Source organism: Lynx canadensis, chromosome X (assembly GCF_007474595.2).
Source record: "Lynx canadensis isolate LIC74 chromosome X, mLynCan4.pri.v2, whole genome shotgun sequence".
NCBI lineage: Eukaryota > Metazoa > Chordata > Mammalia > Carnivora > Felidae > Lynx > Lynx canadensis.
In genome coordinates this window covers 45,282,949-45,300,957 of record NC_044321.2, presented here as the reverse complement: position 1 = coordinate 45,300,957, position 18,009 = coordinate 45,282,949, and the positions used below count along the sequence as shown (strand labels likewise).

General features: G+C 48.0%; 1 protein-coding gene across 12 annotated transcripts in view; it reads left to right on the top strand.

Moving 5' to 3' along the window:
• The window catches only part of KDM5C (lysine demethylase 5C), a 32,379-nt gene extending 15,179 nt beyond the window's left edge, over positions 1-17,200 (top strand). For 6 of the 12 annotated variants that reach the window (XM_030304624.1, XM_030304623.1, XM_030304615.1 and 3 more), the window contains 14 exons: positions 4,935-5,054; positions 5,162-5,356; positions 9,384-9,565; positions 9,654-9,778; positions 9,906-10,053; positions 10,664-10,769; positions 11,456-11,814; positions 12,425-12,563; positions 13,027-13,206; positions 13,353-13,490; positions 13,678-14,277; positions 14,547-14,616; positions 14,698-14,954; positions 15,057-15,467. In XM_030304624.1, the coding sequence (XP_030160484.1) occupies positions 4,935-5,054; positions 5,162-5,356; positions 9,384-9,565; positions 9,654-9,778; positions 9,906-10,053; positions 10,664-10,769; positions 11,456-11,814; positions 12,425-12,563; positions 13,027-13,206; positions 13,353-13,490; positions 13,678-14,277; positions 14,547-14,616; positions 14,698-14,954; positions 15,057-15,422 (2,985 nt within the window). In that variant the 3' untranslated portion in view covers positions 15,423-15,467. Of the gene's footprint in view, positions 1-4,934; positions 5,055-5,161; positions 5,357-9,383; positions 9,566-9,653; positions 9,779-9,905; positions 10,054-10,663; positions 10,770-11,455; positions 11,815-12,424; positions 12,564-13,026; positions 13,207-13,352; positions 13,491-13,677; positions 14,278-14,546; positions 14,626-14,697; positions 14,955-15,056; positions 15,468-16,319 lie in introns of those variants that run through there. The other 6 variants (XM_030304616.2, XM_030304617.1, XM_030304619.1 and 3 more) reach the window with 4 other exon arrangements.
• Positions 17,201-18,009: the final 809 nt, after the last annotated feature.

Below are 18,009 nucleotides of genomic sequence, written 5' to 3'. Positions count from 1 at the left end.
CTTCGTAAGTAGACACTGGGTCTGACTTCCTCACAGTCCATTCTTCCTGACACATAGCACAGCATTAGTCCTTGCCTACAGTGCCAAAGAAAATTATGAGTAGAAGAGGATTCTCCTTAAAGATTTAGACAGCCAAGATACACACACACACACACACGCGCGTGCGCGTAACTATTTAATCCTTAACTCTTTTTAAGAAAAATTTATTACAGATTTTTAAACGTGTGCTCTTTGCTTCCAGCTCCACAGCATTTGTCCTGCTCATGGCTCACCAGCTTCTCTGGCCAGCTGCTGCTTCACCCCACCCCCACCCTGCCCCTCCTATAGGTAGTTCCCAGCATCTCCAGACTCTTTGGACTTGGCAGTATCCCCTCAATCCAAGGCATCTGATTTTCATATTCTCATGCTGGCAGCCTGCAGTTTAGCCAGCTGAAGCTCCCCCAGGATCTATCTTTAGCCCACCCCCTCCCCCCTTCCCCTTTGGCAGAAGAAAACCATTTTTTTTTATAGCTATATAGTGTAAGTTTTATTTTCATTATAAAAGAAACCTGCCCCCTTTCCAGAAAATGGAAATATAGTGATCATCTCTATTTCCTCCACATTTTGTTATGTTTCCCATCTGTTATTTTTCTATGTAAATTTTGATATAACAATCAGTGTATGGGTTTTATAATCTCATTTTAAGTTTAATGATCTAGAACGGCACTGTCCAGTTTGGTAGCCACTAGCCACATGTGGCTGCTGAGCACTTGAAACATGGCTAGTCCAATCTGAAATGTGCTGAAAGTATAAAACATGTCGGGTGTCAAGACTTAGTATGAAAATATCTTACTGATATTTTTGTATACCACTTACACACTGAAATGCTGATATTGTGGATCTATTAAATAGAATACTCTGAAGTTATTAATTTTACTTGTTTCTTTTTACTTTTTTAATGTACTAGAGAATTTAAAAGTACATATGTGGCTGGCATTATATTTCTGTTGGACAGTGCTGGGCTAGAATGATTGTTGTTTTCTTACTATGAGCTGCTTATAACCATCTTTTTAAACAAATTTTTTTTATTGCAGTATAATTTATATACCTTAAAATTTACCCATTTTAAGTGTACACAGTTCAGTGAATTTACACTGTTGTGCCATCACCACAATCCAGTTTTAGAACATTTATCACCCCAAAAAGATCCCTCATGCCCTTTTGCAGTCACTCTCCATTCCAACCCCTAGTCCCAGGCAACCACTAATCTGCCTTCTGTCAGTAGAGATTTGCCTTTTCTAGACAGTTCTTATAAATGGAATAATATGTGGTCTTTTGCATCCAGCTTCTTTCACTTAGCATAATGTTTTTGAGGTTCATCCATGTTGTAGCATGTGTCAGAACCTCATTTCTATTTATGGTAGAATAATATTTCATTGTATGAATGTATCACATTTTGTTTATCCATTCACCACTTGATGGATATTTGGGTCATTTTTAACAGCTACAGAATGTGAGGAGAGCCTTTTTAAATAACTACATAGGACATGGTAAAGTAACATTGCCAAAGTGAGGGTGCAGGTTGAGATAAGAGTCAGGAGCATTAAGTTCTATTTCTGGCTCTGCTACTTGAAGCTTCTCTGGGATTCAGTTTTCACATCTATAGAATCAAGGCTGGGTTTAGGTCATTCAGCAAGTACTACTGCTAGAACTCCCTGTGTGTACAAGGCCTCTGGCCAGCACCTTGAAGACAAATAAACCAGTCCCTACCTTCAGGTATGTGCAGTTGAGTGGACAACAGAGGTGAGTAAACAAGTGGAATAAATGTTAGAGGTGCTTCAGAAGAACAACAGACTGTGTCATTAGGAAGAGGGGGTCAGGAAAGCATTTGTAGAAGGAATGATCCTTGAGGGAAGAGTAACAGTGGCTTCAATCATGTGGACATGGAGTTTCAAGTAAGGGGTTCTCAGCAGGGGCATTGCTGGTCAGATTTGCATTTTTTGGAAGATAATTCTAGTGCTTGGTAATGGGGGCCAGTACAATAATCCAGGCAAGAAATGCTGTTGCATCTTTGAAAAGAAAATGTATTGGAGGTGGGAGCTGATGCATGACCTGGATAAATGTGGAGATGTATTCATGAATGGGAAATTTCAGTGTCATGAGGATGTTAATTCTCCCCATTAATCTAGAATCCTAGCAGATTGTTTTGAAGGGTATAAATATTTTAGGCTCTTGATATATATCAGTAATAATATCTTAGTTTTAGTTACTGGTCCCATTACCAGCCTTGCACCTATTTCACTGTGTGTTTATCAGCACTGAATATTCATCTTAATATTCATCTCAAAAAACTTTGTGAGGCTTCTCCTAAAGATGGCAAACTAACACATGGCTGCTTCCATTCCTTGCTGAAACTCCACTAAAATGGCACAAAGGGCTTTTTTTTAAGGTAAAAAATTATTAAAATGGAGAAAAGAGAGAGATCAAAATTCTTGAAACTAGAAAACAGATAAGAAAATTGAAACTTAAGCCAGTATTCAAACATCTCAGAACCAAGCAACCTGATATATAGTTCAGAATCCCCCCAGAGGTTCAGTAGTCAGTGGCACCAGACATTCTGGGAGGAAAGAAGAATGGGGTGAAAATAAGGATTCATTCACGTCTATAAGAGGCTGTGAGATCCCCTGCCATGCTGGGCAGCTGGAAATGTGACCCTCCCTCACTAAAGCAGAAGACTGGAGATTTACTTTTGAAGAGGTTAAAATAAAATATCTCTGGACAGAGGTCTAGGTACAGTTGAGGATGGAGATAAAGTGAAAATAGTAGGATTCATCATTGTATGAGTGATGGATGCTGAGGTTCCCAGTCTTCCTTCACTTGGTTCTCAGAACTAGCAGCTAGATGTTTTTCTTTCAGGCAAAAAAAAAAAAAAAAAAAAAAAAAAAAAAGGAGTTTTCCCTGGAGAATCTTGAGTGACCTGAAAAGAAAGACCTACAGTTTCCCAAACTAAATGGCTCAGCCACATCACCCTACAGCGACAGTTGACAGACTTCACCTATATACTCAGAACTTCCATTCAGCTTTTCCATTTTTTACTCTTAAAAAAGTAGACAGCCACAGATTAACAGACAACTGAGGAAACTCTAGAAAACAGAACCAAACAACAACAAAAAAGCAACCTGTATAAACAGAGGTTAGGCAGGGAGAGAAGTAAACTTCAAAAAGAAAAGGGATGGGGTGCTGGGTGGCTCATTCGGTTGAGCATCCATCTTCAGCTCAGGTCATGATCTCGTGGTGAATGGCTTCAAGCCCCACATCGGGCTCTGTGCTGACAGCTCAGAGCCTGGAGCCTGTTTCAGATTCTGTCTCCCTCTCTCCCTGACCCTCTCCTGCTTAAGCGCTCACTTGCTCACTCTCTCTGAAAAATAAACATTAAAAGAACTTGAAAAGGGAAGGAAATCTCACTAAGATCTTCAGAGATGAGCATATATTGCAAACTGAAATAAGAACAGGATACTCTAAAAAGAACATCCTGATGAACAAAAAAGAGCTCTTGGAAATTAAAATTGTGATAGCGAAAGTGGAAGAGAAAGGTTTAGAGGATAAACAGTAAAGATGGGAAATGGTAACGAAAGTTGAGAAAAGGTAGAGAATTTGTTCAGAAGGTTCTATATTCAAATGAGTTCTGAAAAGAGCAGAGATGAAAACAAATCACTAATGAAATCATTCAAGAAAATTTTCCTGAACTAAAAGACCCAAGCTTTCAGAATTGAAGCGCCTACCCAGTACATGAATGAAAATAGATCTACACCAAGTATATCTGGTAAAATTTTTATATCAAACACTTGGACCAGAAAAAATCCTACAAGCTCTCTGAGAGAGAAAAGAGGTTTAATTCATAGCACTAGAAATCAGGATGGCTTCAGACTTTTCAAAAGCATCACTAGAATCTAGAAGACTAGAGCCATGCCTTCGAAATGGTTTTCAATTTAGAATTCTATATGGTCAAATTATGCAGTATGAGAGTAGAATAGAAACATTTTCCAAAAAAAAGTTGTTCCCACTGTTTCCTAGGCAGCTATTGGAGGATGTGCTCAAGTACAGCAAAAGAATACACCAAGAAAGAGGAAGACCTGGGATCTAGGAAACAGGAGATCATCATGGCAGAGTGACGATCCAGGGAGTATAGTGTAGCTGGTTCAGGTTGGAACAGATCATAAGGCTCTGCAACAGAAAGGTGAAAACTGATAGACGAGAAGAGGGTTGGACACTTGTCTAAAAGGTTGGGATTGAATTACTAATACATGCATGGAAAACTAAGCAAACTGAGAAATAGTAGGTGGCTATTTTCAGTATAGTCGAGAGGCATGTTATTTAGGGTTGTTAAGGAGAATGCCAAAATAGAAGAGGTGAAAGTGATTGGCTTTCACCAATAGAAGAGGCGGGGTGAGGGGGCAGAGACAGAGAATCCCAAGCAGGCTCTGCACTGTCAGCACAGAGCTCGATGCGGGGCTCGAAGCCACGAACCACGAGATTGTGACCTGAACTGAAATCAAGAGTCAGATGCTTAACCAACTGAGCCATCCAGGCGCCCCAGGGTCTGCTGATTTTAAAACAAATCTTGTAGAACACATGGCTCTGGGAACTGCATATATGACTGATAAAAATAATTATTAATGAAAAAGGCTTAGCCAGCTTAATGAAAAGTGAGATTTTAAATTTTTATAAAAATTACTAGGAAAGTTGAAATACTTTGGTACGTACATTTCCTACTTTTGACTCCGATCTTCCTGTTGGCTGCCAACATAAAGTCACAACTTTGAGAGCAGAGGCCAGTGGTCGGTCCTTTTGGAATTGGATCTGGAATCTGTTGTCACACTGTTTCCTCAGACTCTCCTTTGTCTCCTTAAGAACGCTGCACTTAAATCAGGTTTCCTGGCCTTTTTCTTCCTCAGGTTGTCCGTACAAACCAGTGTGCAGGAGAATTTGTCATTACCTTCCCTCGTGCTTACCACAGTGGCTTCAACCAAGGCTACAACTTTGCGGAGGCTGTCAACTTTTGCACTGCTGACTGGGTGAGTGGAGTGTGGTGGGTTGGCAGGGAGAAGCAGGAGGGATGTGGGGAAGCTGAGGCACCATGGCCTTCAGACTTGGCCACACTCAACCGTGAATCTGTCCACAGTTGCCAGCTGGGCGCCAATGCATTGAGCACTACCGCCGGCTCCGAAGATACTGCGTCTTCTCCCATGAGGAGCTCATCTGTAAGATGGCTGCCTGCCCAGAGAAGCTGGACCTGAACCTGGCCGCAGCTGTGCATAAGGAGATGTTCATCATGGTGCAGGAGGAACGGCGTCTACGAAAGGCCCTGCTTGAAAAGGTAGGGTGGAGGGGAGAGTGCCCTGAATTAGGCACCCTAGCCCGGCAGAAGTGGGGGAAGAAAGAAGTAGATGTACCCTCTAGTCTTGGAGTGTAGTAAAAAGAACTAGATGCATCTGGATTAGAAATCCCTTTCCATTCTCTGCTCTGCCATTTATCAACAGCTGTGAGCAAGTTAATTTACTTTGCAGTGTCCTAATCCATCTCTGAAAAATGGGGATTATAACATTTATCTTTTTGGATAGTTGAGTAGATTAAAGATTATGTTAAGTAACTGACCCGCAGCAGGTCCTGGTGTTACCGCTGTTTGTCATTATTTAAATAACCCGACAGGACAGCCTGGCATATGAAACCCCCACTGCTGATTAGCTGGGTGACCTGTTCAGGTTGCATAACCTCTCATAGTCTCACTTCCCTACTCTGGAAAATGGGACTAAATACCACATTTGCAAGGGAGTTGTAAAGCTTGAGTAAGGTCATTTATTTATGTCAAAGTATCTATTATTATGCTTGCAACGTAGCAGCTGCTGTTGTTGGTAATAGTAACACATGAAGGAAATGATTGAAATATGGAACATTTTTTAGCAAATGCCATTTTATTGCATTCAGATGGTTCAGTAGCCCAAACTAGGGTGACACTACCAAATACAAAGGCGGTCCTCCTTTAGATTTCTCGTAAGCCTGTGGTCAGCTGTGTTTGTAGACCAGTGGGAGTGCTACTCTTGTAGCTCAGCTGCCTTCTTAAAGTTCCACTCTTGCCCAACTAGGGAATTGACTTAGAGTCCTACATAATATTACAAGGGAATGCTGGTCCTGAGGGATCCCTTGCTGCCCATTTAGGGTAATCCTTTCTTATTTTAAAGCTCATTTATAATTTGCCTATGAGCATGGGCTGTAAGGAGAATTGCAGCTGTGGTGATGTTGGAAGTCTCTGGTGTTAGTTGGTAAGCCCCTGGGCTTTTCCAGGCATCATTCTCTTTCTCTGTTCAGTGCAGTTATTAAATGATGACCCTGAGGTTGTACCAGACTACAAGAAGGAGCCACAGCAAGGTGGGAAGACAAGGTGTTCTCATCCTGACCCTGAGAATTCGTTATACTTGGTCCTTACTGTAGAGAAAGGTTCTCGACCCCGTAGTCTTAAAAATCTGTAAAAGACTGTGTGTGTGTATTTGAGCACTTTTATGGGGAGAGGGCTCATACCTTGTATCCAATTCTCAGAGGAGCCTATGATCCAAAAATACCTAGGAGCTTCGTTCTTAGAGCATTCTCTGGCTTTATAGTCAAAATAGACTGTCGTCAGATTCTTACTTTGGGCAGGTTACAGACCCTCTGAGACATAGTTTCCTCCTCAGTAAAATGGGATAGGCCTGTGAGAATAGGTATCCTTAATCTGAAAATTAAAGTTAATAATAGTAAATATTTGTTGAGCACTTACTCTTTTTTTTTTTTTTTTTTCTTTTCTACGGTTACCATGCTGTACATTAGATCCCCCAGACCTGCTCAACTTTTGACTGGAAGTGTGTGTCCTCGACCAATATCTCCCATTTCCCCTACTCCCCAGCACTTGGAAACCACTATTCTACTCTGTGTCTATGAATTTGGCTTTTTTAGATTCCACACATAAGCGATATCCTATAGTATTTGTTTTTTTCTTTGGCTGACATACTTGACTTAGTATAATGTTCACCAGGCTCATCCATGTCTTACAAATGCCAGGATTTCCTTCTTTCTCATGGCTGGATAATATTACATTGTATGTATATATCACATTTTTCTGATCTGTTCAGCCACTGATGAACTCTTAGGTTGTTTCCATAGCTTGGCTGTTGTGAATAATGCTGCAGTGATCATGGGAGTGCAGATATCTCTTTGAGATTCTTATTTCCTTTGGGTATATATCCAGGATTGAGATTGCTAGATCATAGGGTAGTTCTATATTTAATTTTTTGAAGAACCTCCATACTATTTTCCAAGTAGCTGAGTCAGTTTACATTCCCACTAACAGTGTGCAAGGGTTCCCTTTTTTCCACATCCATGCCAACACTTATCTCTTTTGGTAATAGCCATTCTGACAGGTGTAAGGTGATATCACATTGTGGTTTTGATTTGTACTTCCCTGATGGTAGTCCTGTTGAGCATATATTCATGTACCTCTTGCCCATTTGTATCTCTTTGGAAAAGTATCTGTTCAGGTTCTCTGCCCATGTTTGTTTTTCTTTTTTTTTAATTTTTTTTTTTAATGTTTGTTTATTTTTGAGACAGAGACAGAGCATGAGCAGGGAAGGGGCAGAGAAAGAGAGAGACATAGAATGTGAAGCAGTCTCCAGGCTCTGAGCTGTCAGCACAGAGCCCGACACGGGGCTCAAACTCACGAACTGTGAGATCATGACCTGAGCCGAGTCAGACGCTTAACTGACGGAGCCACCCAGGCGCCCCACTGCCCATGTTTTTTTAAATCACATTGTTTGTGGGGGTTTTTTTTTTTTTTTGTATTGAGTTGGATGAGTTCCTTATATGTTTTGGATATTAATCCTTTATCAAACAGATGATTTACAAATACTTTCTCCCATTCCATAGGTTGCCTTTTCATTTTGTTGATGATTTCTTCTGCTGCGCAGATGCTGTTATAGTAGTCCCGCTTACTTATTTTTGCTTTTGTTGCTTGTGCTTAGGTGTCCTGTCCAAGAAGTTATTGCCAGGACCAATGTCAAGGAACTTTATCACTATGTTCTCTTTTAGGAGTTTTACGGTTTTAGGCATTACATTTAAGTCTTTAATCAATTTCAAGTTAATTTTCACGAGTGGTAGAAGGGTCCAAATTCATCTGTATGTGGTTACTCAGTTTTCCCACTGTCATTTGTTGAAGAGACTGTCCTTTCTCTATTGAGTATTCTTGGCTCCCATATCAAATGTTAATTGACTTTATTTATTTTGGGGTTTATTTCAGGGCATAATTCTGTTCCATTTGTCTGTGTGTCTATTTTTATGCAAGTACCATACTGTTTTAATTATTATAGCTTTGTAGTATAGTTCAAAGTCAGGAAGTATGATGCGTCCAGTTTTGTTCTTTCTCAAGATTGTTTTGGCTGTTAGGGATATTTTGTGGTTCCACTTCTTCTAAGTGTTAAGATACTTTTCTAAGTCTTAGTCACTGCACCTTTGTTAATTTTCGTAACAGTACAGTGAGGATGGTGCCATTATCTCCAACTTAAGACGGCGAAATAGAAATCCAGAGAGGTTTAAGTAATTTACTCAACATCACACAACTAATAAGAGGCAGAGCGAGATTTGTAATGTACAATGGACTCATATCTTATGCAGAGGTTAGATGTTAGAGTCAATGTAGAACAAAAACTGTTAGTCCAAATTTCCCTTTAGAAATCCCTAAAATTGCCCATAAGGTACAGCATTGTGTTGTCTTTTGGTTACTTCAGCCTAGCTGGGTTTTCATCCATTTTTGGAACAGATGGCTTTTTCTTCATCTGAGTGACAGATGAAGTCATTGGCATAGGTTTGGAAACCATGTTGTTGAAAAAAAAAATTGTATCTTTAGACACTGGACACAAGCACAGAGTCTTATTTCTGTGAGTTATATGTGTGCATGCGGCGTGTCCTGCCTGCTAAGCTGCCAGCATGGTGCCTGGAACACTGGGTGCCAAGGGACCGGAAGCCAGCATCGTTTCCCTTGCACATAGCCTTTCTCTCAGCCGCTCCCGCACGTTGCCACCTCTCTGGTGTCTTGATCCACCACCTCACCTCCTTTCACCCATAAAGGCCCTCTCTGCTGATCTGAATCCTACCCAATTTTTCTTCCTCTCAGCCCTCACTGATCTTGCCCTGGTTCATCTGATTCCTCCAGTTTTGAGAGTTTGAACTTCACAGAGGCAGTATGTTCTAGGAGTTTGCTCTCCACAGCTCTTAGCACAGATTGTGGAGTCTAGGTTGAGGCTCGGTTGTGGCAGTGATGGGGGCATTTCTGCAGCCCTGTTCTGGTTCTATATGACGTGTGTGGGTTGAATTGCCCCCAGGGCATCACGGAAGCTGAGCGAGAGGCTTTCGAGCTACTCCCAGATGACGAGCGCCAATGCATCAAGTGCAAGACCACATGCTTCCTGTCAGCTCTGGCCTGCTACGACTGCCCGGACGGGCTTGTCTGCCTTTCCCACATCAATGACCTCTGCAAGTGCTCCAGTAGCCGGCAGTACCTGCGGTGAGCCAAGGACCTATTATGAAGGAAGTGGGCTGAGGAGGGGGATACAGAGCTGGGCCAGATGTGCTTCCCTGCTGTCTTCGTCCAGGTATCGATACACCTTGGATGAGCTCCCTGCTATGCTGCATAAACTGAAGGTTCGGGCCGAGTCCTTTGACACCTGGGCCAACAAAGTTCGAGTGGCCCTGGAGGTGGAGGATGGGCGGAAGCGCAGTGAGTGATGGGGGGACGGAGGGACTCCACAGGCAAGTTCTCTTCCCTTTTGTTCTGTACCTCCCCACCCCCTTCTCTGCCTTTACTCAATACTGCCTACTCCTTGCCGCTCTCATTCTCTCTCCAGGCCTTGAAGAACTGAGGGCACTAGAGTCTGAGGCCCGTGAACGGAGGTTTCCTAACAGTGAGCTGCTGCAGCAACTGAAGAACTGCCTGAGTGAGGCAGAGGCCTGCGTGTCCCGGGCTCTGGGACTAGTCAGCGGCCAGGAAGCCGGGTATGACAGTGGGACGTGTGGGGTTCAGGTAGCCTGCTGAGGAGCCAGCACCTAGAAGGAGTGGGCTCTGAATGCCACTGGGCAGATGACAGCAGGAAGCTGACAAGCACTACAACACAAGGTGGCCTAAGAGGTGTTGGGAGGGCAGGGAGATCAGGCAACTAGGATGGAGAAGAGTGCCTCAGTGCTAAGAACGCTAGAAATGGTCCTTTTTATCGGTACCTGGAGATGTCAGACAGGCTGAGGGATTTTGTGGCCAGAGAGGAGTTGTGGAAGGTTTAGGGACAAGGAAAGGACACAGAAGAATAAACCTGATCAGAGAATTCGCAGTAGAGGATGAGCTAAAAAGTTCAGCCTTTGTTACTATCATTTAGTTTCTCAGCTTCCCCCCCCCCAACATATCCTATATTCCCCCCTTCCAATTCTTTGCTCTCATCATATGAATGTGCTTATATCTTAAAACCCTTCTCCCTCTGATCTGGCTAGTTGGGGGCACTGAAGTGTGAGAGATCCAGGTGGGCAAGCATGAGAAAAGGCATTGGGTCTGAGTGCAGAGATGGAGGGAGGGGACTGGGTTTGGACCTGAAACCCCACATGTGAAACTCCATAGCCCCCACAGGGTGGCTGGTCTACAGATGACCCTGGCTGAGCTCCGGGCATTTCTGGACCAGATGAACAACCTGCCTTGTGCCATGCACCAGATTGGGGATGTCAAGGTGAGGAGGAGTGCACTCAGAGTGCTGATAAGGATTCAGGGGGATTGGGAGACCCGAGCAGCAGGCTACTCTTGGCTTCCTTCAAAAGCATCAAGTGTTTGGGCAAGATAGGATGCACTTATGAGAATAACAGGAGATAGGCAAAGGGGGTTTGAGGGCCAGGTGGCAAGGGGTAAGTACAGGATATGGAGTCAAGGGAATGTGTCCTGGTGGAAGTGGAAGAAGATAAAGGACCAAGGATGTTTGTGGGCCTAGAAAGCTGAGTCAAGTTCAGGGAGGTAGAGGAGAGGTGGGATGAAGAAGGCAGTGACACCAGCATGAGCATGGGGGTTTGTGAGAAGGCCAAGTGTAGGAAGTGTGTTCTGGGCCAAGGGTCTCCTGGTGCTAAACATCAGAATCCTCTGGGGACTTTCGCAAAGCACAGACTCTTGACCAAACCCTATTAAGAATCTCTACGGGTGGGGCCCAGGCATCTGCATTTTAATAAATTCCTCAGAGCATTCTACCAGGTACTGAGTATTAGGAACTGTTGTCTTAGGGTGTGGGACAGGAAGAGAGTGCAGCCCCTGTTAGGTGCTTTTCCCAAATACTGGAGGGTAAGAAGGTAGGTGGGGCAAAGGTATTTGGCCGTGGCACCTCAAAGTGTGCCCAGCTGAGGAGTTTCTTCTTCATCTGTGTCCCGGTAGGGTATTCTGGAACAGGTGGAGGCCTACCAGGCTGAGGCCCGTGAGGCCCTGGCCTCGCTGCCCTCCAGTCCAGGGCTACTGCAGTCCCTGTTGGAGAGGGGGCAGCTGCTAGGGGTGGAGGTGCCCGAGGCCCAGCAGCTCCAGCGGCAGGTGGAACAGGCACGATGGCTGGATGAGGTGAAGCGCACGCTGGCCCCCTCAGCCCGGAGGGGCACCCTGGCTGTCATGCGGGGACTTTTGGTTGCGGGTGCTAGCGTAGCCCCTAGCCCTGCTGTGGACAAAGCCCAGGCTGAGCTGCAGGAGCTGCTAACCATTGCTGAACGCTGGGAGGAGAAAGCCCACCTCTGCTTGGAGGCCAGGTAGGTCCAGCCTCCTCCCCTCCCTGCTCTACCCTAACCATCAAAGTTTAGTGGGGAAGCCAGAAATGATTCCCATGGGTGGCCTTGGGTACCAGACTCTGTCACTGGTGTATTGACTTTCTTTCCCTTTTTTCTTCCCTAGCTTATCTTTTAAAACTCCATATATACATAGAGGCAGAGATACGCTAGCGGGGAAGCAGAGATGGACAGATACAGAGACGTATAGTGGCACCAGCTCCACGGGCTGACGTGGGCACACATGTGTGAGCACAAGTACTAACAGGCAGGTGGACGGCTGTCCATAGAAAGAAGCCACACACAGGGCAGTCTGACGAACTGGAGTGCCAGGTTAATCTTTCCAGTTGTGTAGGCAGTGTGAACAGGATGACAGACTGGTTGGCCAGGCAGAGGCACGAAGGCTGTGGCAGAAGTCGGGTGGGTGCATGCGGTCTGGAGCAAACAGGGACCAGCAGCCCCCTGTAGGCAGAGTACTAGCAGGTAGGCCCACATGGCAGCTCCAGGGTCCCATGCCGATATATCTGGCGGTCAGGCCGGGCTGCTGGTCAAGCAGATTACCCTACACTGAGGTCTCTTTTTTCCCTACCTTCAGGCAGAAGCATCCACCAGCCACACTCGAGGCCATAATCCATGAGGCAGAAAACATCCCTGTTCACCTGCCCAACATCCAGGCTCTCAAGGAGGCTCTTGCTAAGGCCCGGGCCTGGATTGCTGATGTGGATGAGATCCAAGTGAGGACCCTGTTGCCCCCCGAACCTCCACCCCAGGCCTTCAGTCCAGCCAGGAGAGCTGGCATACACTGGGTTGCGCTGGGTTGGGTGGGCTAGAGAAGTGAGCGCGGTACATCGAGTGGAGGCAAAATGGGCTTGGTGTGGTGAGCAGCATGAAGAGGGATTGCAGGGCCAGCCTGAGGGCAGAGAGATTGTAGAAAGGGTGAGAATGGTAGGGGCAGGGAGGATGGGAGAGGCAGGCCACAAGAGGATGATTAGTCTGGCAGTCACTGGCACTGACTGGTATCAGGGGACAAGCCAGTGGATGTAGGAGCTACAGGAGTGCTTCCCGTGGGATGATCCCTGGTTTGTTCTACCCGAAGACTACCAGTTCAGTCCCTGCTCCCAGCTCAGGGCTGGGCAGAGTAGTACCATCAGTAGATGTTGGCAAGTTGACTGGAGCTTTCTCTTGTCCCTGTCCCAGAATGGTGACCATTACCCCTGCTTGGATGACTTAGAGGGCCTGGTGGCCGTGGGCCGGGACCTACCTGTGGGCTTGGAGGAGCTGAGACAGCTAGAGCTGCAGGTACTGACGGCACACTCCTGGAGGGAGAAGGCATCCAAGACTTTCCTCAAGAGGAATTCCTGCTACACGCTGCTGGAGGTAAGGCCTGGACCCTGACCCGCACTGTCTCCTGCCTCTGGCCCAGCTGTTAGGAGATGGCTCATGTGAGGATGTGGGGGTTTGGAAGTCCTGGCAGTGGGAGGTAGGAGAAGCCTAGTCATCCCTGTTCTGTCTGCCTGCCTTAGGTGCTCTGCCCGTGTGCAGACGCCGGCTCAGACAGCACCAAGCGCAGCCGGTGGATGGAGAAGGAGCTGGGGTTGTACAAATCTGACACGGAGCTGCTGGGACTGTCTGCACAGGACCTCAGGGACCCAGGCTCTGTGGTAAGGAGCTGGGGCCCTGTTTGGGAGAAGAGCCTGGTGGTGATAGGTGTCTGAATGGGGTGACCATGGCCAGACCGCTTGCTCCTGGGGCCTCACTTCTCCTGGTTTGGGAGTAGGGTGTTAATGGCGTCAGAGAAGGGAGGGGCTGGGCCGCTGACCTCCTCTCCCGCTGTCCTGGGCCTGCCAGATCGTGGCCTTCAAGGAGGGGGAACAGAAGGAGAAGGAGGGTATCCTGCAGCTGCGTCGCACCAACTCCGCCAAGCCCAGTCCACTGGCATCATCGACCACAGCTTCCTCTGCAACCTCCGTCTGTGTGTGTGGGCAGGTGCCGGCCGGGGTGGGAGCTCTGCAGTGTGACCTGTGTCAGGACTGGTTCCATGGGCGATGTGTGTCGGTACCCCGCCTCCTCAGCTCCCCAAGGCCCAGTCCCACCTCGTCCCCGCTGCTGGCCTGGTGGGAGTGGGACACCAAATTCTTGTGTCCGCTGTGCATGCGCTCACGGCGCCCCCGCCTGGAGACCATCCTGGCACTGCTGGTAGCCTTGCAGAGACTGCCTGTGCGGCTGCCAGAGGGCGAGGCCCTGCAGTGTCTCACAGAGAGGGCCATCAGCTGGCAAGGCCGTGCCAGGCAGGCTTTGGCCTCTGAGGATGTGACTGCTCTGTTGGGACGGCTGGCCGAGCTTCGCCAGCGGCTGCAGGCTGAACCCAGGCCTGAGGAACCCCCTACCTACCCTTCAGCCCCTGCCTCTGACCCTCTCAGAGAAGGCAGTGGCAAGGATATGCCCAAGGTGAGCTGCCCAACCCAGCTCTTGCCCTCAAATTCCTGCCTCCTAGCCCCCGCCCCTCTTTAGGCGCCAGCCCTGTCCCTGCTCTCTGACTTCTGGCCTCTTTTGGCCTGGCCTCCCTGCCCCATCTTACATTCTGTCCAGATCCCCGACTGCTCCGTGTGCTGCAGCCTTTGCTCTCCTCCTCCAGGAGGTGGAACGTCCCAAGTCTGGGGTTGGTGGGGAATAAGGGCCTGGTTTCACCGACCACTACCCATCCTTGCTCTTTGCAGGTCCAGGGGTTGCTGGAGAACGGAGACAGTGTGACCAGTCCTGAGAAGGTAGCCCCCGGGGAGGGCTCAGGTAAGAGAGGTAGGTCTAGGTGTGGGTAGGCTGTTGGTTGGATATCCCCAGTGACCCCTGTGGTCCTCGGCTCTGTTTTAGTGGTGGGGATACAACCAGGAGCAGCCTCTAACCCAGCCTGTCCCCGCAACCCACCAGACCTGGAGCTGCTTTCCTCGCTGTTGCCACAGTTGACTGGCCCTGTGTTGGAGCTGCCTGAGGCAACTCGGGCCCCTCTAGAGGAGCTTATGTTAGAAGGGGACCTGCTTGAGGTGACCCTGGATGAAAACCACAGCATTTGGCAGCTATTGCAGGCTGGGCAGCCTCCAGACATGGAGCGGATCCGCACACTTCTAGAGGTAAGGAGAGGGATGGACAGGGCCAGGAGGTCAGGCCAAGGAGGCAGGGAGCCCAGGCCTGACCACTGGCCCACACCTCTTTCTGCCTGTCTGATCACACAGCTGGAAAAGGCAGAGCGCCATGGGAGCCGGGCACGGGGCCGGGCGTTGGAGAGGCGGCGACGGCGGAAGGTGGATCGGGGTGGGGAGGGCGATGACCCAGCCCGAGAGGAGCTAGAGCCAAAGAGGGTACGGAGCTCAGGGCCAGAGGCTGAGGAGGCCCAGGAGGAGGAGGAGCTGGAGGAGGAGACTGGGGGTGAGGGCCCCCCCCAACCCCTGCCCACCACTGGCAGCCCCAGCACCCAGGAGAACCAGAATGGCTTGGAGCCGGCACTAGGGGCCACTTCAGGCCCCTCGGCCCCTTTCTCTACTCTGACTCCTAGGCTGCATGTGCCCTGCCCACAGCAGCCACCTCAGCAACAGTTGTGACAGTGGCTGAGCCTAGCACAGACCCCTAACAAAGACCCCCCCCCCCCCCGTTGGTCTCAAGGATCCTCTTTCTGACCATCAAGCCTGTTTCTTGGGAGGTGGGCAAGTAGGGGGGATGGCCACTGTCCCCCCCCCCCCACTCCCCAGCCCACCCCTGAGTCCCTTGACTTTTATATTCTGACTCCAAGGTACTGTTCAGACCTCAGCTCCTGGGGGCTGGCCCCTGGAGTCCCCCTCTCTGGTAGCCTCCTAACCAGCATTCCCAGACACCTGAGGCAGATAAACAGATGGGTGGGCAGGTGGGCAGGGGGGTGGCTGGGGCTGGGCCAGCACCATTCCAGAGACCAGGCCAGTGCGTACGCAAACTGGGGGAATCTCCTCTCCCTTCTCTCCCCAGTTCTGGCCCTGGCCAGGCCATGCTACACTAACCTCACCTCCCTCTCACTCTTTCTCCTCCCTCCCCTTTCCTACCTCTCTTCCCCCACCTTTACCTCCCCCTCCCCTCCCCCTTCCCCCTTCCCCCTTCCCCCTTCCCCCTTCCCCTGACTGGTCTACCCAGGAGGAGGAAACTTCACATAGCTGTGCTCACAGTTTTTTATTTTAAATGAATTTGGCTGGGGAGCTCCCCATGATCTGAAGAAAGCTTTTGGTGCTTGCCCTCACAACCACCTTGACCTTCTCTCCCTGTCCCATCCCATCTCCTTTCCTCCTCCTGGGTTCATGTTGTAATAAAAGAAGATTGTTGGTGTGTAATTAATTTGTTCAAAAAAAAAAAAAGAAACTTGGTTCCAACTGAAGCCTATTTTAATTTTATTTTATTATTTTCCTCTTGTTAGAAATAAAACCCTTAGCAACATTTTTTGGAAACATGTTTCTGAAGTGTATTTCTCTTTGAAGGGGGAGAACAGTGCCTCCATCACCCGTCAGCGGCGGAGGAGCACTAGGGCTGAAGTCTGGGAGCTCTGGGTTCTGAAAACAAGTTCTACCGGGTTCTCCTTACCTGAGGGCAAGACGTCCTGAGTCTCCCCCTACCCCACCCCCCCAAGCCATTTTCCCCCATCTCCCAACGGACGGCCTGCCACCTCGTCTAAACTTCTGCCACGGCCTCCTCCAACTTCATGCCCTCCAGTCTGTCCTCCTCAAGCCCCCGAGGGGAATTTTGGTCTTGGCTTTATTGAGGTATAATTTCTACATCATAAAATTTACCTGCTTTAAATGTAAAACTCAGTGATTTAGAGGGATGTTTCTAAAGTACAGATGTGATCTTGTCACTCTTGCTGCTTAAAACCATCCATGATGCTTCATTGCCCTTAAGATCGAGGTTATATTTATAATCTCATTCTTTGTGGAATGCTTTCCTGTCTGACCCACCCATATGCCATGTTCAGGGACGCTTCCCTGATTTGTCTATACCCTAAAGGGTTTTTTTCTGCCCCTGTGAAATGGAGACTGAAGCTCAGATGTGTGGTCATTTGCAGCCCAAGTTCACTTTTACAGCTTTATTGTGATACAATTTACATATCATACAGTTTACCCACTTAAAGTATACAGTACAATGGCTTTTAGTATATTCTAGTTGTGCAACCGTCATTGCAAAATATTTTAGAATGTTTTCATCATTCCAAAATGAAATCACACTCCCCAGGCATCACCCTTCCCCTGCCGTCCTCTCCCCCCCCCCCCCCCCCCCACCGGCCCCTTGACCCTAGGCCACCACTAATCTCTATGGATTTGCCTATTTTGGACATTTTATATAAATGGAATCATACAATTTGTGATCCTTTGTGACTGTGTTCTTTCGCTTAACGTAATGGTTTCAAGCTGAATTCGATTTTAAATGGAGTTGTCAATGGTGCCTTTATATTGGACAGATTTTTTTTTTCCCCTTCCGGGCCCCAGAGTCTTGACAATGAGGGGAAATGAGGGTGTTAGACTAGATCGGGGGCCATCACTACTCTCCCTTTTCTCATTTGCTCCCTCACTGGGTTCATTTTGCTCCATTTCTCCTCCTTCCCAAGATTTCCAGTTGATGGGAACCTAGTGATGAGTGAGAAAGCCCACCATTTTCTGGCTGCTTTGATTGATGGGAGGATCTGGCTAAGCCCTGCCTCTAGCCTTCTGGTCAGGAGGCACTGGGCTGTACAAGTTAAAGGGGAGGCAGGAGCCAATGAATACCCCTGTCCTGGGCCCAGTTCAACCCAGGCCCCAATCTAGGGGGAAAGGTTGGCCTTCTGTCTGCCCACTTACTTGGAATGGATCATGAAAGGAGGGTTGGAGGAGGCACCGTAGAGAAGAGACAGGCTTGAGTGCTACAAAAGGGACAGGAAGGGGCTCAGGCTCAGCACTTCACTCCCACTCCCCACTGCAAGGCAGTCTGCCCCCAGAAGTAACCCAACAGGTGGGGGAAAGGGTACCTATGACCTGCGGGCTAGCAAACTGCCGGCCCCAGTCTGGGGTCCTCCAGGGTATGGCCCAGCCCTCAGCAGTTTGCAGACAGCCTTTTCCATCTTGGCACTGCCCTGTGCCATTCCTCACGGCATGCATCCCATGAGCTCTGGAGAGGCCCCGGCTCTGATTATGCAAGACC